The sequence below is a fragment of the Carassius carassius genome, chromosome 2, assembly GCF_963082965.1.
Source record: "Carassius carassius chromosome 2, fCarCar2.1, whole genome shotgun sequence".
Taxonomy (NCBI): domain Eukaryota; kingdom Metazoa; phylum Chordata; class Actinopteri; order Cypriniformes; family Cyprinidae; genus Carassius; species Carassius carassius.
Window position 1 is genome coordinate 41,881,987 of NC_081756.1, and position 24,076 is coordinate 41,906,062.

General features: G+C 36.6%; 1 protein-coding gene across 1 annotated transcript in view; it reads left to right on the plus strand.

Moving 5' to 3' along the window:
- LOC132109928 (A disintegrin and metalloproteinase with thrombospondin motifs 7-like) overlaps positions 1-24,076 on the plus strand; it is a 72,956-nt gene that overhangs the window by 14,811 nt on the left and 34,069 nt on the right. The window contains 9 exon segments of the mRNA XM_059516396.1: positions 4,179-4,262; positions 6,226-6,350; positions 6,435-6,584; positions 10,131-10,274; positions 15,462-15,606; positions 19,194-19,286; positions 19,395-19,540; positions 21,305-21,471; positions 21,595-21,728. Coding sequence (XP_059372379.1) covers positions 4,179-4,262; positions 6,226-6,350; positions 6,435-6,584; positions 10,131-10,274; positions 15,462-15,606; positions 19,194-19,286; positions 19,395-19,540; positions 21,305-21,471; positions 21,595-21,728 — 1,188 coding nt within the window.

Genomic DNA, 24,076 nt, shown 5'->3' on the forward strand with positions numbered 1-24,076 from the left:
AGACGCTTGGTTATTTATACAACATAATGTTACTATTAAGACTTATAGGGTATTTGAGCAAATGAAAGTGTCTGCGGAGCTCTGAATGCGAACTCATTTTATGGACGCATTCTTCATGAAAGCTAAACTCTAAAAATTCACAGCGTTTTATTATAATGGTGTTCTCATGGTATGGGTGTGACAGTCCAGTCATGGTTATTAATATTCTGCATTTGTAGTTTGACCTGCTCGTGCTGCGCGCTGAAGAGATATCACCGTAGTTACTGCAATGAAGCGCTTGACTCAAAACCAAATGCATCTTATATCAGGTAAATAATATATCCACGATATATATAAACCGACATGAATGTTTTGAAATCACTTGTGTCGGTTTGAGTCTTGGTAAAGTTTTAAATCCCTGCCGGCAAGATGCTCCTCTGTTGGTCACAGATTATGGAAAGTGAAACATAAATCTATAGGGGTGGTTGGATTTAATCACGTACTTTAAATTATTTATTTGAAGCTTCTTTCTTTTCAGATTCTTATTCACGGCTTTATCATAATAGGCTGCATATTAACTTATTGGGAGAAAACCGCAAGTTCTATGTGAAATCAGACATTTGAGCGCTCCGATTTAGTCAGAATGGCATAATCATAACAGCCAGCGAATATTCGACTCTGAAATTGGTAGTCGAATCAGGCTCCTCGTATCGAAGCATCGAATAGTCGACTATTTCGGGTCACCCCTACTGTAAACTCAGAAAAGAAGTCACAATTGTGTCTTTTTTATGTTTTATTCTGTGGCCAGAATCAGGCTTCCACATAAAACTGCAAGTAACAAGGATTTTTTTTTTATTATTATTACCAAGTTCTTCAGCACAGATGAATATGATGGTTTACACAGTTTTCTTTCTTTTTTTTTTTTTGTAAAATAGTTTTTTGTTCATTTTTAACCAAAAAAGCTACTGAACTTATGCATATATTTCATCCTGTGACACTTTGTGCTGTGGTGTTCTTTTACATTTCAAAGTGAACTGATGAATTTTATCTGGAGAATAGACAGTTGAAAATTGTCAATCGCCTTCCCTCTTACTCTCCACCTTGTCAGGAACACCCTAAGAAAGAATTTCAAGTTTTCAAATGCGCATTTTTCTTTTTTAAACTCTGTTTTGTTTCAAACTATCCTCAATTCATCCCTTCAGCTTTTACCCCGCTGACTCTTTTCTTCTCAAATAGCTACAGTGTGCCTTCAGGCAGCACTCATACAGCCAGTTGCTCCTGAGCTGGATCCAAGTCAGCTGACCATGTTACTGATTCAGTCTGTTAGGTATATTTTCCAAAATATACTCTGAATGCTTTGTCTGGCTTCTGTTTCTGAGGAGGGAAAAGCCTTCAGGGAAAACAGTTTTCCATTCCATACACTCTGGTTGGTACTGAAGTACAACCCGAATTCCGGAATAGTTGGGACGTTTTTTAAATTGTAATAAAATGAAAACTAAAAGACTTTCAAATCACATGAGCCAAAATTTTATTCACAATAGAACATAGATAACATAGCAAATGTTTAAACTGAGAAATTTTACAATTTTATGCACAAAATGAGCTCATTTCAATTTTGATTTCTGCTACAGGTCTCAAAATAGTTGGGACGGGGCATGTTTACCATGGTGTAGCATCTCCTTTTCTTTTCAAAACAGTTTGAAGACGGCATTGAGGCTATGAGTTGCTGGAGTTTTGCTGTTGGAATTTGGTCCCATTCTTGCCTTATATAGATTTCCAGCTGCTGAAGAGTTCGTGGTCGTCTTTGACGTATTTTTCGTTTAATGATGCGCCAAATGTTCTCTATAGGTGAAAGATCTGGACTGCAGGCAGGCCAGGTTAGCACCCGGACTCTTCTACGACGAAGCCATGCTGTTGTTATAGCTGCAGTATGTGGTTTTGCATTGTCCTGCTGAAATAAACAAGGCCTTCCCTGAAATAGACGTTGTTTGGAGGGAAGCATATGTTGCTCTAAAACCTTTATATACCTTTCAGCATTCACAGAGCCTTCCAAAACATGCAAGCTGCCCATACCGTATGCACTTATGCACCCCCATACCATCAGAGATGCTGGCTTTGGAACTGAACACTGATAACATGCTGGAAGGTCTCCCTCCTCTTTAGCCCGGAGGACACCGCGTCCGTGATTTCCAACAAGAATGTCAAATTTGGACTCGTCTGACCATAAAACACTATTCCACTTTGAAATAGTCCATTTTAAATGAGCATTGGCCCACAGGACACGACGGCGCTTCTGGACCATGTTCACATATGGCTTCCTTTTTGCATGATAGAGCTTTAGTTGGCATCTGCTGATGGCACGGCGGATTGTGTTTACCAACAGTGGTTTCTTAAAGTATTCCTGGGCCCATTTAGTAATGTCATTGACACAATCATGCCGATGAGTGATGCAGTGTCGTCTGAGAGCCCGAAGACCACGGGCATCCAATAAAGGTCTCCGGCCTTGTCCCTTACGCACAGAGATTTCTCCAGTTTCTCTGAATCTTTTGATGATGTTATGCACTGTAGATGATGAGATTTGCAAAGCCTTTGCAATTTGACGTTGAGGAACATTGTTTTTAAAGTTTTCCACAATTTTTTTACGCAGTCTTTCACAGATTGGAGAGCCTCTGCCCATCTTTACTTCTGAGAGACTCTGCTTCTCTAAGACAAAGCTATTATAGCTAATCATGATATCAATTAACTTAATTAATCACTAGATGTTCTCCCAGCTGAATCTTTTCAAAACTGCTTGCTTTTTTAACCATTTGTTGCCCCCGTGCCAACTTTTTTGAGACCTGTAGCAGGCATTAAATTTTAAATGAGCTAATTAAGTGGATAAAAGTGTAAAATTTCTCAGTTTAAACATTTGCTATGTTATCTATGTTCTATTGTGAACAAAATATTGGCTCATGTGATTTGAAATTCCTTTAGTTTTCATTTTATTAAAATTTAAAAAACGTCCCAACTTTTCCGGAATTCGGGTTGTACATTCCATAAAGTGGAAACATTCCATCATCATCAGTTTCCTGCCAGGCATGCAGCTTCTCTTGTAGGTCTATCCTGCTACTTACAACATGAGTTGGCAGGAGTTCAGGTCTGGCTATACAGACTGCAGTGTTTTACTTGTTTTTATGTATTGTTGAGTAGACTAAAGAGGGCAATAAACCAATTCAGAACCAATTTTCAAAGTGAGGAAAAACCGCTACAGTATGTAAAAGAGGCTGTTGTATAAATTATTTCGACACAAAGCCTGTTTAACTATGTGTTTAGCTCTGTTCCACATGTTAGTAAGCTACCTTGCTGTCTACTGCTGACATAGGAAGGAACATTCTAAAAGTGCGGTCACATTTACCATTTTTCACAGAAGGTGCTTCACCTCAAAAAAACAGAACGGCTTCAAAGGTGCCTCATTAATTCACTGGAACAATTTGTATGAGCACCACAGAAGCATAGAAAATGCCTCATCACATTTCAGACCACATTTACCTCAAAGAGAGCTTTGATATTAGAATCAGAATCAGAAGCAGAACTTGTAAGCATCTCACCAACAGAAAATCTGTCTGTACTAAACTCCTTAGTTCAATATCAGTATGTTAGTCATATCACGTGTTCTTGGGTTCTTTCTGTGACTTATCTTAGTTACTGCTCTGCAGGAATTTCTAGACCCTATTTAGGGGGACTTCAGCTTGCCTGTCTTTCATCCAAGCTCCTGTAAAGATCTGCGATTAACTCTGCTGTCATCACCCCTGAAAATCTGTCATTATGTGATCTCTCCTCAGGCTTGCTGAAAACAGCGGCTGCAGTAAGCTATCTGAGGTTACCTCACTCTAAATCCTCCCCATACCAGTCATTAAAAACACTACAACATTAAGTATTATCGTTCCCTCTAGTCAGTGGCCAGATCATAGGCAAGGCTCAGCACACAGCTGTGCTAGATACTCTATCCATTTCTAGAGCTTTCACCCAAATGCTCTCCATTCCAGGGGAATCAAAACAAACTGCCATTACTGGCTATTTTAACAAAGATTTTGACCTAGAATTCATAAATTACTGCGGGAGAACAGTTGTGATGTTAGATTAGCTTCATATCTAGATTATATTTTGGACAATATCTGAATTATTTACAATTGCAGATGTCAGAATGCTGTGTTTTATAGGTGGCAGGGTTATTTCTGGATGCCAGCATTGGAAATGCCATCAACATTGCTGTCGTGCGTCTCATTCTGCTTGAAAAGGATGAGGTAAGTGAAATGACAAAGCAGTCATGCAAACCCTTGCTCTAAAAACACGTGGCAGACATTATGAGTCAACAACATTGCTGCAAAACAGACCAGGTACACACTGACCATGTATGCACTGCAAGGTTTTGGTGGTGATGGCAGCATTTAAATGTGGGAATCAATCACTTAATCACGGTTCATTGATCACTGTTCCTTACTTTTTACTTTAGGGGCTTCATCTGAGAAATATTCCCCATACGTGTCACCACATGGGGTTCTGAAGAGAAAAAGGAGGGGGGGGGGGGGGCAATTTTTAAACTTGAGTTGCAGCTGGTAGAAAACAAATCACAGAAGATGCAGACTTTATTCAGTGTACTTGATTTGAATCATGCACATCACATCATCATTCTTACAATCTGGCTGAAATTTCAACTTACAGTAAATATATTGATTTGTTTACTGGAATTTTGACTTGCATTGCTGCTTGGTGAGTTGGGGCTTGGGATAAACAATAAATCAAATCAAATTCGAATAATATTGCAAAAAAAAAAATTATTATTATTACAGCCGCAACACTGTTCAGTTAAATGATATTACTCACTCTCTCATGCTAGTATCTAACCCTTTAACATACATAGCCTGCTCCTGAAATTTGTTTATTGGCATAGTGATAACCATAGCATTTGTTTGGATTCATGACTGCAAACAAGAAACATGAATAAAAACAGTTTATGTCACCGGGTGTTAGTTTCTTATGCATGAAGTAATTTTAATATCAACCACTGGACAACACTGGTGAGAACACTGAACCACTGTTGAGAGGAACACAGAGATCAACTCAGTAATGAAATACAGATTGGAAAAACTGTCAAAACATCACATTGTGATTTGCTTCCTCCACATCTGGTGAACAGAAACACATGTTTGATATGCTTTTGAATACGTCATTAACAACTAGTTGTTCAGTTTATTTGTCTGTTTCAGTAAATATGGTTGTCATTCCTGTAAATAACCAAATTCTGTGTGTGTAAAGTTAAAAAAGAAGAAGAGTGACAACAGTATTTTAGCTGTTCAGTGTGAATCTTGTTATTTATGCATTAAAGCAGGGCTTCTCAACTCTCGCCCTCAAAGTCCAATTTCCTGCAGAGTTTAGCTCTAACCTTGATCAAACCCACCTGCCTGCAGCTTTCTAGTAATCCTGAAGACCAAGCTTGTTCAGGTGTGCTTGATTACAGTTGGAGCTAAACTCTGCTGGAAACTGGACCTTGAGGGCTAGAGTTGAGAACCTCTGCAGGATAGTTCAGCCAAAAAAGAAAATTCTGTCATCAATTACTTACCCTCATGTAGCTCTAAACCCCCAAGACTGGCTTTTATTCACATATGAGCACTGATTATGCGCATAGAGCACATCAGAAATGGTAAACAACAGCTGTGTAGTTTACTGGAAAACCATAGTTCTCACACATCAAGCAAGCATTGGTAATAACGGAACTTGAAACAATAGTTTTGCCATCAGTGCTTTTGGGAAAAGTACCCATGATTGGTTTGAAATGCCATGTACTCAAATATGCCTCCTTAAAATAAGCACATGATTGTCAAGTTATAAACTGTGTTAGCTGAGGCTGTAAAATCCACAAATCACCAAATCTGGAAAGGTCTTTGCCAAATTATTATTCTTATTTGTATTTGGGGGGTCATTGTAGTTACAGTGTGTAACCATATTTTACTTGTATGCATTTATTACTTTATAGTGTTTACCACCCTCTAAATTTTAATGCATTTTAGAGTTGTGTAATTACCTTTGTATGTTCTCATTCCTCAACATGATACCATCAATAAAAGCTCAAATAAAGCAATTTCTGGTTACCTTTCAAGTTTAATATTAAAATAGTAATTCTTTAGACAATTATGTCATACTTCAGACATATAAAATGGTAATATTGCATGTAATATTTGTGTTTTTACTTCTTTCATCTGTTATCAGGAGGATTTGAAAATCACCCATCATGCAGACAACAGCCTGAACAGCTTCTGTAAGTGGCAGAAAGGCATCAATATGAAGGATGATGATCATCCAGTCCATCATGATGTGGCTGTCCTCATTACTAGGTACACATTGCCTAATTGTAACCAAAATTGCATTGCTTTAAATAAATATATACTACCTGTGTTAACCCTTTTTTTATGACTCAGAAAAGACATTTGTGCTGCCATCAATAAGCCTTGTGAGACATTGGGACTGTCTCATGTGGCTGGAATGTGCCAACCTCATCGCAGCTGCAGCATCAATGAAGATACAGGCCTACCCCTCGCATTAACTATCGCACATGAGCTTGGCCACAAGTAAGTCCTATAAAACAGATTATATATACTGTAGAGCCAGTCTTGGGTTTTTAAAAGTTTCAGATTATCATAAGTTAGCTATTACCTTTTAAACATTATTGATGGAATTGTATAGCGCTTTTAACGATTATTAATGGAATTTCCATGTACATACCTTTTGATCAAACTTTTTTTTTTTTAAGACCACAAGAAGCAAAAATTGACTCAAGTGTCCAAACATTTGGCTGTTGTGTACACATTTCGGTCACATATTAGTTTGGGGACCAATTCTCAGTATTAACTACCTATTAACTATGACTTTTGCCTAAAAAACTGGTAATTTTCTGCTTATTGATAGTTAGTTAAGTGGTTGTTAAGTTTAGGTGTGGGGTAAGACCAGTGTTGGGCAGTAACGCGTTATTAGTACAGTATTAGTACAGTTACTTTTGACAGTCAGTAATACTGTAACGCATTTTTAAAAAATTTACTCCGTTACCACATGGTGCATTGTCCGTTACTTTTTTAATTAAGTTTGGCTGAAGTGTAGCCTACAGCCTAACCTGTTTGCAGCAGCAACGCATTGTAGGATTGGTGGATGCCAACCACTGTAAACACGAAGACGCACTGTGGGCGTGTTTCCGTTTATTCAAGTATTTGCAGCAGTCATGGCGAGTCAAGGCGAGCGCAAGACCAGTTTCTCAAAGTGGAAATATGCTCATTATTTTACTTTAGTTGAGCAATAATAATATATAATAATGATGGAATTAATAGTTATTTTTATTATTTTAATTTATAGGCTTAATCAATCTAACTTATTTTGTTGATTTTATTATACTAAGCTCCAAACAGAGTTTGATGCATGCTTCACTGTTAATGTTATTATTAAATAATTAGGCCTATTATAACATTACATTCAGTTAGAAAAGAAATGACAACATAACCAGCACATTATTTGTTTTGTATTGCTTTTTTCCTATTTTTCTTCATTTTAGCTTTTATTTTAGGCTATAAAACACAAGCGGCAGTGTCTTATCCTATTGGTGATTTAATGTAAAATAAATGCTAAAAAGCTGATCATGGTCTCATATGATACTATGAAAAAATAATGTTTAATAAACAGAAATTAATCTGCCGGTGGGGGCGGAGCCACAAAGCAGTGAGTTTACAAATCCGAGATAATGATTCTGAATAATTCAGATTGCTTTCATTTAATTTTTCAAAATGTTTTATGTTGTCCATTGTTGATAGTTTTCATACTTAAATTGTGAAAAGAACATTTTTAAGGGCTCAACACAACAGCTTTTATGATGCAGAAGCCACTTTAGTTTTTGATTCTGAATATATTATTCAGGTATTTTGTTATTTATTGTCAGAAATCCTTGTGATTATACAATATTCCGTTTGTGCTGGCCTGACTTAATCAAAATAGTGTTTAAAAATTACTTTGTTTAAGTCAGTTTTGTGTTTGTATAGACCATAACGCATAAAAGTGCATTAATGGAAACATTAAAGAACGTTCTAAAAAAAGTTACTAAAAAGTTACTTTTAACAGTTATGCATTACTTTTTGGTGTAAGTAATCAACAAAGTAATTGAGTTACTTTTTGAATGAAGTAACTGTAACTAGTTACTATTTCTTAGTAACTACCACAACACTGGGTAAGACTATGAGATCTAAAAAAAAAAGCATTAATATGTCCATTATAAGTACTAAGAAACAGATAAAATGTGCAGAATATGCATGCTATTAAGCAACTAGTTAATAGTGAGAAGCGGCCTTTAAAATAAAGTGTTACCAACATTTCTAGACCGCTCCTTCCACCTTCCTGGTGGTAGAGCTATTATATGTATATATCTAATGCAGATAATGATCTAAAGAGGGAAGGTGGCTGCTGATATATACACCACTGTTCAAATGTTTGGGGATGGTCAAATGTTTAGTTGTCTTTAAAATATTTATTTTATGGCAAACGAGGCTACATTTTTTTTGATTAAAAAAAAAAAAAAATACAAAAAAAAATACAGCAAAAACGGTAAAACAATATATATTATAATTTAAAATAACTTTTTCCTATTTGAATATTTCTTAAAATGTGATTTATTCCTGTGATGCAAAGCTGAATTTTCAGCAGTCATCACTCCAGTCTTCAGTGTCACATGATCCTTCAGAAATCATCAATCTTTAATCTCTGGTTTAGAAATGATACACATCCGTGCAAAACACTTGATTCAACTAAACTGATCAAAAATGTTTTTTCTTGATCAAATTTGGCAAGTAATACAGATTCCTTCCTCAACTAAAACTAGACATAGTGTTGAATATGTAAATTGCTCATTTTGTGTTGCTCTCACAGCCAAAGGTGTCTTTGATGAAACATGCATCAGTTCTGCGAAGTAACACACTCTTTACTGGAGGCAGTATAAGGTCATCACATACTGAATATTCTCTCTCATCATTCATCAGTAGAAAGCTAAACCTTTTTTATGTTCAGCTCAGAGTTGCGGAGATAGGGACTCTTTCTTGTACCAGTTTATGACTATAAAGTTTTTTTGTTTTTTTGCCAGCATATATTCCAGCTATATTTTTATTCAGATCTGTGTGATTCATTGTGTATAGTTTCCTTTAAAATAATACGGAATCGTTTTTAAGAAGTCAGTGTTTGTTCCAGACCATTATGTAAATGAAAGCTGCCTGAATGTGTTTGTGAAGCCTAATGGGTAGTGGTGCAGAAATGGGATTTGTTTTTTGTTTTCTTCACAGGAGCATACTACTAAATAACAGTCTGTTTTGTAGAAACCGTATTAGAGTCTTACTTAGACTTAGAGTTTGTTTGATGTCATGCCATTTGGTCTGCTGCACATGCCTTTTATAAATGTTTGTGGTCACACCACATAGAAATATAAACAATGATATCCTGATAAACAGTCAAACACAGCGGGACTCAAAAAAGCTCAGTAAGGGTCTCTAGTGAGCTGTGTTTCTAGACCGCTATTTCTGAGACAGCAGTCTTTGTAATATATTTGAAAATATTAATTTCCCCACTGTACATTTTAAGAAATATTCTAAACAAGCTCTATCATCTGTTACACAATGTCTAAACAGAAAATTAGTTTGAAATGCCCAGCCACAAAAGTTCATGATTTTATTTCAAAATTCAGTTAATTTTTACAAAACTGTGCAAATTTCTCTGTGAATAAACTGTACTGTATGTGTTACCATTTCTGTGAGTGGAATTTGCTCCATGTAAAGTTAACAGAAACACTTTACAGTTACAAAAATGAATACATTTAAACTACTCTCTGACATCACACTGGAGACTTGTGAGGACACACAAGGACAAGGACATAGTGGTGAAAATGTAATAAGCTATTATAGTAAGCTAAACCTAAATCAATTCTAGTTTTACTCTCTTACTCAACCACTACTCTTACCCAATTTTATTATTATTATTATTTTTTTAGCCACAGATTGAATTGCTAGCTTTTGAGCGAATGTGAAATATGGCTGAAATCCAGTCCAGCAGTGTCTTCTCATCCTCTCTCTGTCCGATTTGCTCTTATCCCACAGCTTTGGTATTCAGCATGATGGGAACGGCAATGACTGCGAGCCCATTGGGAAAAGACCTTTCGTCATGTCTCCACAGCTCCTGTATGGAACCCCTCCACCCAGCTGGTCACGCTGCAGCCGTGAATACATCACCCGCTTCCTCGAGTGAGTAAAAAACTCACTCACTTGTTTTTTATACTTGTCATGATTTTTCCTTTTTATTTTCACAGTAGAGAGATGTCAGGAAATGCTGTAGAGCAGGGGTGTCCAGCCCTTATCCTGGAGGGCCAACATTCTGGAGAGTTTAGTTCCAACCAGCTCCATTACACTTGTCTGAAAGTTTCTAGTCCGTCTGAAGACCTTTATTAGCTGGTTCTGCTGTCTTTAATTAGGGTTTGAGCTAAACTCTGCAGGACGGTGGCCCTCTAGGAGCAGGTTTGGACGGTGTTGGTATAGAGAATATAAAAAAATAAATACATACAAAAAAAGTTGTGGAATTATCTGGACGTTCTGTAGTCTGTATTTTTCTAGTTATGCTTGAGTAAAGCTAAATTGCTCTTTGAGTTCCATCTCTTTATCTCTCTCTCTCTCTCCATATATATATATATATATATATATATATATATATATATATATATATATATATATATATATATATATATATATATATAAAATCCTTATATAATAAAATCAACCACTACAAAATCCGTGGAAATGAATTCGTCAAAGCCTGTTAAAATCCCTATAGAGAAGAACCTGCCAAAATTCAAACTTGAGTTGCCTGAATGAAAAGCATAGCTCGATATATCAGTCAGAGCAGATTTGCTAACTGCTAGGCCACATCTCAAATTTTTCAACTCTGTTTTTCTTTTTTTATATATATAATATGTTTTGTTATTTCATATTTAACTTTTGCATAGAATTTTGCCTACATGCATAAATTGGTGTCATCTTTGTACTCTGTGATTGTTATGCTTAAGGGAAGTTAATGGAGTTCATTGGAAAGCTTCTTGGCAACTGCCACTGGGCACTTTATCAGCCTCTTACCCTCTCAACAAGCTGGCTCTATCCTTCTTGAGCTTTGCATGTGTGTGTTGCCAAATGCAGTGTGAATGGCTGAGATTTCCCAAGAAGGAACAAGGCTGTGTTGATACTTCTGTCATAGTTAAAGTAGTTTTGTTGCCTGCCATATGGAGCACATTAGACGAGGTTTGCTTGCTGCAGCTTGGCCGGAAATGTTTAACACAACTGGCAGTGCCCAAACACAGGATGGGGCTATGTTGCTATATCTAGGCCAAGCAGATGAATCAGGAAGTAATTAGTATATATAATCGTAATGCCTTTGTTTTATTTGTTAGGCCTACTCTTCTAACATTAGTCTATCTGTGTTTTAAACTCTTTGGCAGATGTGAGCCATTTCTTTTTATACTATGTCTCTGATATCACCGTTTGAATAGCTGGAGTGGCAGCAAGATGTAAAAGGACTAAATGTTACAAGCTAAATGTGATTGTCCAATTCAGTTAATTTTGACAGATGCAATACACTGAAGCAAACAAGTAAATACTGATATTTAAAAAAAATATGAATAATGAAAAAGACTGCCTTTTTGCAAATTCTCAAGCTTATATAATATGACTTACTCAAGTATTTACTCAAATTGCTGTAAAACTTACATTGAACCAGAATACTATCTTCCTTTAATATAGTAAAATATTGTGTTCTGCCTTAAGGTTTATATGTTAGTTTTTGTGTGTTAAAATTCATGAAACATTAAATTGCACTTGTCCTCTTCGCCTGGAGGGTTTTGTTCAGAACTCAGCTGTGAATGCCTTTTAAATTCCTATCCAATTTCTGAATTTTATGCATCCTGTTTGCTACCATGATTCAATGTAAGGGCACAGAATTCAAATAAATTAATAAAACTGTAATAATTGTTAAACTTAAATGTTGAATTTAAACTAATTAAAATTATTAAAAATAAAAGCTTCTTTCTGGATGACATGAGGATTGAACACACACATTGAACAAATAGCAAACATGGAATCCATACAGGAATGTGACCATCTGAGGGAAGGATAATGTGGTTTGGGAGGCTTAAAGACAGATGCCATGTGTCCAGAAAGGACCTGTCCTTGTTCTCTGAACAGTTTAGTCTTATTCATCCAGACCAAAACAATTGTGGGCTTTTAAAGGAATATTTGCAGTTGCATGTATCCAACTTCCCTGTGTCAGTTCTAGCTGTTGAGTGTTTTCAGCTGAATTATATGAGCTACATTGCAAAAACGGAATCAAAGGCTTAAACGCTGTCCACTTTGACATGGAGATTTGTTGCTTAGAATTAAGTCAAGATTGAACCACAATTACATCGTTATATTTTGGCTGAAACGTTTAACTAAAATTTAACTAAAGGCATATTTAGTAAGGCTAACTTTACCTAAGAGTTAACCTAAGAGTTTTGGGGAGCATTTTCAGCAATCTGCACTGCAGGTTTTGAGGGCTTATGTAATAATTTCAGATTTTGTCAAATTTAATGGCACTTTTTTTTTTTTTTGTCTGAATTTTTTCCACTATTAAATTTGCAATCTATGCATATTAATGTGAAAAATGTTTTACTTTTCCAGTAGTGCCAGCTAAACAGGCCTGCAGTGAAATTAAGCAATTATTAAAATATTCTAGCCAACTGAGATTTTGATATGGCGATAAATGTTGATTTTTCAAAGTATTACAGCATACAGTGAGTGTAGATTGGAACTGTTTGTAGTCTGCATTTGAAATCTGATAAAGCTCTTAGAAACAGTGATGACCTACAGACAGTGATGCATAATTGTAAGACTTGACAAGCAGATGTGTTATTGAAGCTCAATTAGTTCTACCTAAAGAAAGTTTATATTCTTTAAACCTGAAAATTATATCATTGGACAAACTTAAGGAAAGTTTGTCTCTGTATATATCAGTATTTGATAAAAAGAGGAACTTAGAAACTGCAAATAATGTTTAAAACTCCAAAGGCACCATGAAATCAGAATCTGAGTTCCTGTAGGGTATCCTATACTGTATCTCTTCTACATTGCTGGTTCTTTTATTACTGGAGAAGTCCTAACAATAATGTTTTTGAGATAGCCTAAATTTGCCTTTAGCATAAATATTGCAGTATGCTAAAGTGGGTATAGATTTAAAAAAACAACCCCCAACCCTTAAAATATCAAATTTTGTTGCTTTGCAGCCTGAAAATAAGATGGGAACAGTTTTTGTTTTATCCAGCTGTATTTATTAACAATAACATCCAAGTAAAAGATATAACACCAACATGCACATCTAGACTTTGCAATATTTGCCCACTGTTCTTTGGAAACTGCTCAAGTTTTGTTAAATTTGTTGGTAAAGGTTTGTGGACAGTAGTCTTCAAATCATTCCAGAGATTTTCAGTGGGGTTTAAGTCTGGGCTCTGATAGGCCATGCAATGACATTCACCTTTTTCTCCTTCAACCACTGTGGGCTCAGTTTTGCTGTGTGCTTTGCGTCATTTTCATGTTGGAAGTTAAACCTTCTTCCCATAGCCTCTCTGACCAGTTTCCTCCTTGCTCTTTCATCCTGTTTGGAGCGATGTCCCGTTCAGTGGAGGGTCTGTATTGTACCAAATACCTTCCACTTCTAAATAATAGACTTCACTGTGCTTCTAGGCATAGATAAAGCCTTTGAAATCTTTTTGTATCCATCTCCTGATTGCACCTGTCCACAACTTTATCCCATATATGCTCCTGGAAAGCTCTTTTCATGCTGAGCTAATCAAAATGACCACATCTGATCACAGCTGAAAGTCAAATGTTTTTGTGATTAATGTGATTAACTACAACGGTTATCCTTTTTTCAACTAATTTTCATAATTTTTTTTTCTGACATGTTGGTGCTATATCTTCACTTGGATGTTATTAGTTGCTCTGTGTAAATATAGCTGGATAAAACAAAAACTGTGTCTGTCTTCATCTCAGGCTGCCTTTTGGATTTAGACAAATACTGAAGAGTATTTATATATATATATATATATATATACTTACCTAAAGGATTATTAGGAACACCATACTAATACTGTGTTTGACCCCCTTTCGCCTACAGAACTGCCTTAATTCTACGTGGCATTGATTCAACAAGGTGCTGAAAGCATTCTTTAGAAATGTTGGCTCATATTGATAGGATAGCATCTTGCAGTTGATGGAGATTTGTGGGATGCACATCCAGGGCACGAAGCTCCCATTCCACCACATTCCAAAGATGCTCTATTGGGTTGAGATCTGGTGACTGTGGGGGCCATTTTAGTACAGTGAACTCATTGTCATGTTCAAGAAACCAATTTGAAATGATTCGAGCTTTGTGACATGGTGCATCATCCTGCTGGAAGTAGCCATCAGAGGATGGGTACATGGTGGTCATAAAGGGATTGACATGGTCAGAAACAATGCTCAGGTAGGCCGTGGCATTTAAACGATGCCCAATTGGCACTAAGGGGCCAAAAGTGTGCCAAGAAAACATCCCCCACACCATTACACCACCACCACCAGCCTGCACAGTGGTAACAAGGCATGATGGATCCATGTTCTCATTCTGTTGCCAAATTCTGACTCTACCATCTGAATGTCTCAACAGAAATCGAGACTCATCAGACCAGGCAACATTTTTCCAGTCTTCAACTGTCCAATTTTGGTGAGCTTGTGCAAATTGTAGCCTCTTTTTCCTATTTGTTGTGGAGATGAGTTGTACCCGGTGGGGTCTTCTGCTGTTGTAGCCCATCCGCCTCAAGGTTGTGTGTTGTGGCTTCACAAATGCTTTGCTGCATACCTCGGTTGTAACGAGTGGTTATTTCAGTCAAAGTTGCTCTTCTATCAGCTTGAATCAGTCGACCCATTCTCCTCTGACCTCTAGCATCAACAAGGCATTTTCGCCCACAGGACTGCCGCATACTGGATGTTTTTCCCTTTTCACTCCATTCTTTGTAAACCCTAGAAATGGTTGTCCGTGAAAATCCCAGTAACTGAGCAGATTGTGAAATACTCAGACCGGTCCGTCTGGCACCTACAACCATGCCACGCTCAAAATTGCTTTCCCATTCTGACATTCAGTTTGGAGTTCAGGAGATTGTCTTGACCAGGACCACACCCCTAAATGCATTGAAGCAGCTGCCATGTGATTGGTTGATTAGATAATTGCATTAATGAGAAATTGAACAGGTGTTCCTAATAATCCTTTAGGTTAGTGTGTGTATATATATATATATATATATATATAATTAATTGCACCCAAAACAGAAACCTTTGACTGAGTATTTGTTGCATATGTTTTTGCCATGTTTCTCACAGTCAAGGCTGGGGCTGGTGTCTGGATGACCCTCCTGTCAGAAACGATCTGGAGATGGACTCTGCTCCCCCTGGCGTCCTGTACAGTGCTGCTCATCAGTGCAAGTTCCAATACGGATCCAGCTCATTGCTCTGTGACGATGTAGATGTAAGATTTCCCTTGAACCTATGAATACCTCAATCCAACATAATTTAATAGTTATTTTTAAATGATCAGTTGTCAAAGTGATTTTATATGGTTTTCATATTTGTTCTATTCTATTTTAATATAGTTGCCATGTGCATGATTATTGTGTTCACACTGAAAATTTCAAAAAGAAAAAGTGTGCTTCAAATGCCAAGATGATGCACAACACTCTTTTTGTGTAGTTAATAAATAATTTGATAGAATAAATCAGATCTATGTTTTCCCATTTTTTTTCAGCATGCTTAATCAGTATATAACTTATCCATTAAGCAAATAATGTACTTCCAAGACCATGGGCTGTTTTAGATTTCTCACTGTTAAACAGTAAAATAAAAACCTATATTTGTCTAGGTGTCTGGTAAGACGTAGACCACACACACACTTTTCCATCACAGAGGAAGTCTCAATTTCTACTTAAATCAGTACCATCTGATTCCCAGCTGTTTTAGTGGGAAAATCACATCATTCGTATATATAGCAGGGCTTATGTTCCAACTAAAAGAACTACTTTGTAAAATATTTAACATAGAGAGCACTTTACCTTGAAATCACAATTTTTTTACCTAAGCTAGCTGAACAATGAGGGGGAAAGCCAACATATCAGATTTATGGCATCAGATTGCAGAATAGTCGTTGGTGATGTCAAATTACATCAGTAATGTCCTCTGTGCTTTCTGCAGCAGCTGTTGGCAGATACTGAGCATCTTTCAATTATTGGCCAAATGTCACAGACACAGATAAAGCCAGACTTCAGTTTCCTTATCTGAACTGTTACAGTTCAAGAAATGACACCAGAATAAATTGCAGAGGTTTAAAAATGTAATGAATGTTTGTATTTGGTGCACAACACACAAGGTTTGCCATTTCCCAAAAGTTTAGGAAAACATTATTTACAGGACACAACTCCATGCATTTCAGGATTCCAGAGGAGACCTCAAAGCACACGCCGTTTCCTAATTTTTTCATTGTGGCATTTAGAATGTCAGTGATGTGGATGTGTGTTTATAAATTACATTCAGTCATTTAATAGGATGTACTGTACATCATTCTCAATAGCATAATCCCAGCCCATCAACTCTGGACTCCTTTCTCAGGTTTAGCTCCAGTATATTCTTTAAATGCAAAAATGCTAATTGGCCATACGGTTCTGTATTGCATGCAGCATGCAGACAAATATAATTTAATAAAAACTATACTTTTTGTTTATCTATGAAATTCGAATTATCAATCGAATTATTGATTACCTAATTAATTTAGGCATTATATGAAATTCCTAAATGCAATTTGAAATTGAATTCTAATCTTTCAATTTACTGTTGGAGCTTGAGCAACACTCAACATCACCACCAACATCAGCTGCTTCGACATTCTGCTGCCTCCCCAGCACTACCAACATAATTTAAGTATCCATCCAAACTTCACTTTCCCTGGGGGAATCAAAACTCAAGTTGAAGCTGCTTCCTCGAGCCCCCTTCACTGCAGACAGCAAGCCAAATCATTTTACCATGAGCAGCTTAAAAATTGTGTAAACAAATGGAAAACTGATATAAAAACACATTTTTTTTAATGCAACCTTGTCATTTCAGCTTCTGTATAAGCCGATTTGAACTGCTTTGTCAAACTGTGGTTACATGGGATTTGAAACTGAGCTTCTCAAACCCCCCCCCCCCCCCACTCCATGAGCTACAGAACAAAGCATTGGGACCGTAAAGCATTTACCACTTTGTAATGTTGCCATTCCTTTTCACAACACTTAAAAGACATTTAGGGACTGAAGACACCAAGTGCAAACAAGTCTTAAGGTGGGCAACAGTATGGGGTCTTCGTTGTCGCATTTTGTGCTTCAAAATGCGCCACACATTCTCTATTGGAGACAGGTCGGGACTGCAGGCAGGCCAGTCAAGTACCTGTACCCTCTTCCTCCGCAGCCAGGACTTTGCAATGTGTGCAGAATGTGGTTTTCCATTGTCTTGTTAAAATATGCATTGACGTCCCTGGAAAAGATGTCTTCTTGAAGGCAGCATATTATGCTCCAATCTCTATGTACTTTTCAGCATTAATGGTGCCTTCACAGAAGTGCAAGTTACCTTTGCCAAGGGCACTGACACAACCCCATACCATGACAGACCCTGGCTTTTGGACTTGTTGCTGGTAACAGTCTGGATGATCCTTTTCTTCTTTGGTCCAGAGCACACAGTGTCCATTCCTCCCAAAAAATACCTGAAATACTGATTCATCTGACCACAGTACATGTTTCCACTGTGTGATGGTCCATCCCAGATGCCTCCGAGCCCAGAGAAGTCGACGGCGCTTCTGGACACTGTTAACATAGGGCTTCCTTTTGGCACAGTACAGTTTTAACTGGCATTTGTGGATGTAACTACGTATTGTGGTACTTGACAAAGGTTTGCCAAAGTAGTCCTGAGCCCATGTGGTGATATCGCTTATAGATGAATGACGATTCTTGATGCAGTGCCACCTGAGGGATCGGAGATCACAGTTGTTCAGCTTAGGCTTGCGCCCTTGTCCTTTACGCACTGAAATTCCTCCAGATTCCTTGAACCTTTTAATTATGTTATGCACTGTTGAATGTGAAATATCCAAATCTCTTCCTATCTTTCTTTGAGGAACATTGTTTTTAAACATTTCAATAATTTTATCACGTATTTGTTGGCAAACTGGCGATCCTCGGCCCATCTTTGCTCCTAAAGGATTAGACCTTTCTTGGATGCTGCTTTTGTACCAAATCATAATTACAATCACCTGTTGACATCACCGTTTCAAATCACATCATTGTTTAACCATTTTACCTCATTACTAGCCCTAAATTGCTCCTGTCCCAACTTTTTTTTAAATGTGTTGCAGGTCTGAATGACAGGAAAGGATGCATATTTACAAATGACATGAAGTTGACCAGACAAAACATGAAATATTTTGTTCATATTGTCTGCAATGAAATAAAAGTCAAAGTAAATTTAGAAATCACTACTTTTTTTTTTATTTGCGTTTTCCATACTCTCCCAACTTTTTCTGATTTGGGGTTGTACATATTTTGCATCTTGCTAAAAAGTGCACCCAGGTACATTTATGCCATGAGACCAGGTGACACTTAACATAACTTTTATTTGAAAGGTATACAATTATTTAACACAACATAAATACAGTTAAGTATGAAAGCTTGTTTCTGCCACAGGATAAGAAAAATATCTGCAACCTTTTCATCTAACATTTTGGACAGTTTATTTCATAATTCTGAGATTATATCTTACTGTTCAGACTTTTCATCTCGCAATTCTGAGAAAGAAAATCAGAATTGAGATATATGAACTCGCAATTGAATGCAAGATATAGTCCAAATTCTTAATTTCACCTTTTTTACTCAACATTTAAGTTTCTTTATAGTTTTTCCCCCTCAGAATTAAAAAAAATAATAATTCAATCAGTGACAAAAATCGACTTCCATAGATTAAGAATAAAGACACTTCTAAAACATTAATAATAACATTTTATGTAGCTTTGAACTATTGTTAAATGATTCTACCCTTCAGAATATCTGCAGCACCCTGTGGTGCACAGTGGGCTCAACCTGCCACTCGAAGCTGGATGGTGCTGTGGATGGGACCAAGTGCGGTGAGGGCAAGGCAAGCCAAGCTTTCTGTGGGCTTTTCATTTTACCACATGAAGTTCACTGCCTTTTACTCTGACCAACTGAAAGTCTTGGTTGGAATTTTTTTCTTCTTTTTGGTCAGTGGTGTTTTGACAGGGAATGTGTAGAGATGGGCTTCCAGCCTGAAAGCGTGAATGGTGGCTGGGATTCATGGAGCGAGTGGTCTGAGTGCACCAGGACATGCGGTGTAGGCGTTCAGAATGCCCAGAGGGACTGCCTCAACCCTGTGTGAGTCTCCTGGTTTCCTTCATTTCCAGTTTCAGAAAATCATATACGCACACAAAATACACACCACAAACCATGAGAATAGCTATTTTTTTATCATAGTTTGTATGGGAAAAGACTGGCATGTTTATGGATCCAAAGGAAATTAATACATTTATTTCTTACCAGCATGTCCGAATAAAAAAAAAAATCTTAAATTTTTTCTTGGGATACCTGTCTGGAAACAATCATCAGTGGTGAATGCATGGCAGTGGGTTCTTTTGTCTGGCAACCATCTAGAAACCAAAAGCAACTGCATAGCAACAGTAGTCTCCAGTGGGGTCCACAAATTCACAAAACTCCAAGGTAGTGTAAAAAGAATCCTTACAGCTACAGTAGTTTAATCTGGTTTACTTTGATAAACACAAACCATAAGAATTTTTATAAGCTTATTTATATCATAGATTGTAGGCTAGCATTTGATGAGGAGGTGATTGCATTTATGTCTCACCACTATGTCAACATAATGTGTTTGGGATTTTTATGCATGTAATTATCATTTATTATATATTTTCAATCATCTTAAATGGCATTCTAGGAACTGTGTTCCAACAAAATTGTTAAATGGTGAGAAATTCAGAACCCATACAATATCAGAGAACCCCACTAGACCAATAAAAAACAAAAATCATTGTCTGTAGTCCAAATGTTCAGAGTTTATGTAGTATAATAACCATTTCATTATATTTGGCTTGGACTGTGATTCGCTATGCTGGCAGATGATTTGCACCCCAAGCAAGTTTTCAAAGATGGAAATGGTTATAGAACCAGGTTGTGGCCCACTTGTGAATTAATCTCTAAGATAAACTCAAATTAATTGATGGAAAACATGTGCAACAACTGAGTCAAATTTCAGAAGAACTTAAGGATGTGGGGAAAAAAGATTCTACTCCACTTCCACTATGTACTTAGTAAATAGCTTTTTTTCTAGAGTTTCTCAACTGAAACCCAAACATTCTAGCAAATTCATGCATGTTGTAAAAGCACCATTTGTTTACCCATGTTTTACCCTGTTGCCTGTTTCTGCCTTATGGCAAGTCTTTGAATTTTGGCTAGCACTTCTGTAACTGAATTTCAATTCTTTTCCCATGTAACAAGTCAACCATGATCCCACACCAGTTAAACACACATCAAACTCTTGCTACTGATTCAGCTGGAAAGAGATCTGTGTGGATTGCTCCAAATGCATTGATGGTGCCTGGAAGTCTCCATGTCTTTTAGGGAAGATAAACCCACACATGGCATACTTCTAGTAGTCAATGAACAATAAATTGGTTAAGAGAATGTATTTTGACAAAAAAAGTATCTTACAAACTTCACCTTTAACTGTGTGATTTGATGCTAAAAAATACTTTCTCCTGTCCCACTTTAATGTATAGGGACATATATTATATGAGTAAGCCATTTAGGGGTTACCCTAAAATGAAGGTAACCATGCTTTAAAAACACATATCAATTTCAGGCTCAACCAATGGTGTGAGTTTGGGAAATGAAAAAAAAAAAAAATAGCATAACTTAATTGCATTTAGTGCCAGTAGTTGCTTTGACAAGGTGATCTAGTCATGGCAAAGATTTCTTTCTATACCAGTTTTTAAGCTTTAGACTTTCTAGTGGTTAATATTTGTATTATTATATGTATTATTATTTTTTTGTGCTTATGTATACATAAACATTTTTTAAGGGACTTTAAGGGAAATATTTTAAATATTTCATGCATTTGTTTTTTAGACCCAAGTATGGAGGTAAATACTGTCTCGGAGAGCGCCGCAGATTTCGAACCTGTAACCGTGACCCCTGCCCTGCGGACCACAGCTTCAGACACATCCAGTGCAGCCGCTTTAACAAAATCCCTTATAAGGGAAAGTTTTATAAATGGATACATGTAAATAACAGAGGTGAATAACAGAGGTGTGCATAATGCACTCATGTAGTGTGCTGGGGCAAGAATGAGAGTTTTCGTGTCCTAGCATTCTTTAAATATAGATGTCACAGAAGGATTATGTTTGTGTCATTTTCAGTTCATCCGTGTGAGCTGCACTGTAGACCTGTGAATGAGCCCTTTTCTGAGAGGATGCTGGACACTGTTGTAGATGGAACACAGTGCTATGAAGGCAGTCAGAGCCGCGACATATGCATTAACGGAATTTGTAAGGTTGGTAATGGCTTTGACCTCTTTGCTCAGTCTCAGACCATTTCTACTTGTCATTTTCCATTGATGGTCTGTCTGCTTTAGGGTCAGTCTATTGTGAAATAATACCACAAGAGTTTCACAAAAACAGTTGGGTGTGAAATCATGAGAACATATCAGCAAACAATCTTGCACTTTCTTCTTCTCAAACTTGTATGTCCTTGTATTACCCCAGCCTGAAACTTACACACGGTATTGTTAAATGCAGAGGAGGAAACTATGGTTTTGAATGCAGTTTTGTTCTTTCATACAATAATGGAGTTAAATATTTAGTACATTACAAACATTTTCAGTTTCAATGAACCAACCCATAACCGTTTAAATAATGTAGACAGTAAAACTGTGGACATTTCTTGAGGAGAGTTGTTACTTTTCTATGTAGTTAAAATTACTTACAGTGATCACCTCGCAGATGATACAAAAGGGAAAACCACCATACATTTTAATTGAGGGAGAGGGAATATCATAGACACTTGGTAGTTGGTTGGTATGTTTCCCTATGGGAGGGTTCCTCAATTAGTTTTCTTTTAAATTATTATTATTATTATTACAGTTATTATATTATTGTTGCTTTTGTTAAAATAATCATAAGATGGTCACAATATAAATGTTCAGATTTCCCCCCCCAGTAGTCTGTTTTATTCAAACAATCATGAAAATTTTTCCTTTTAGATAAAGAAGAACTTTGCCTGTTGAATATGAAAAAATATATGAACAAACAAAAAATCTGAATGTCCATTTCTGCCATGCAAATCAACTGTTCCTGCTCGTTCCTATACAGGATCTCTTATCTCCACTTTTCCTAATTGCAGATTGAATTATATGATCTGTCAGCATTAATATTTTTATACTTTTTGGGGGGGATCAAACTCAACCCAACCATCGTGATGCGATGCGATAAAAAGTATATTTTCCATGTAGTTTTTGTCCTAACCACCAGTGACATGTGACCATAAGCCACACGGAAGTCTATTTTAGAAATGCTTTTTATTTTCTATGATGTTGCGGCAGGAGCAACATACAAAATATGACAGTGCTAATCTTAGATAATGACTATATGCTTTATTCAGTGTTAAAAATGTCTGATGTGAGTTTAAATATTATTTGGCGTGATCTTTATAGCCATAGTGGAAGCAACAATAGATATTGTACCTCAGATCTTGAAAATAAATTATGCTAAAGCAAACTTTTGTTAAAACTGTGAACTCAATGCGAAACAACATCCATAATAAAGATGGTAACTTATCACTCACTCACTCAAAACTGTTCAGTCCATTCACATTTAAATCATCTATTTTCAGTGTCCTCTTTTCTTTACTTTACACTCGCAATGTTTTTGCTGCCACATCATATATCTACACTGGACACGACAAAGCATCACTAATCATTTGAACGTTGTGTCAGCACGTCATAAATAGGAGTCAGCAGTTTTCTGTCGAGGATTTGTCGGGCCGCACTGCGCCACATCCAGTGTAGATGGCATCACTGATTAGAATTCAATTCAAGTTTATTTGTATAGCGCTTTTTATGATACAAATCATTACAAAGCAACTTTACAGAAAATTAAGTTTCTACAATATTTAGTAGTAGCTTATAAGTGGTGACTGTCAGTTTGTGTACATATGACCAGGATTTTTCTGAAAAATTAATACAAGTAGTCAGCCAGACGATGAACATTATTAACAGCAATTATTATATGATGCAATAATAGGTTCTGTCAGAGACGGACAGAGTACACGGCTTTATTACTTGACTAAAAGTACAGATACCCCTTGCTTAATTTTACTCAAGTACAAGTTAAAGTACTACAGTCAGTTGTGTACTTAAGTAAAAGTACTGAATCAAGAGTACATGAGTATGTATCAAGAGTACATTTTCTAAATATTGCATTACTACTGCCACAGTGATTACATTTATGTACAGAAACGTCCTACATGGATTTATGAAAAATGTTAATGTTAATACCTTGGAGAATGTAAAAGGTACTGAAAGTAAAATCAAGTCATTTTCATATTTTTTATTATTATGTTTTTAACATTTCTCACTTGCCCACAAGGCAATAGCACAATGGCAACGCTCTGACAAACCTCTGTTAGAGTTTTAATGGATTTTTTGCACCCACATCTGAACCTGACTGTGTTAAACACACCGCATACTCAGGAACATCAAAGCAAATGCTCAGCTTACATTAATGTGTAATATCAGAAAAGAAAATTCAGCAAACAATTGTGTGTAAATGTGAGTTTCTATGTTTTTTTCATCAATCAAATCAATAAACTTAAACGAGCAAAGAAGGCAATATAACAATGTTC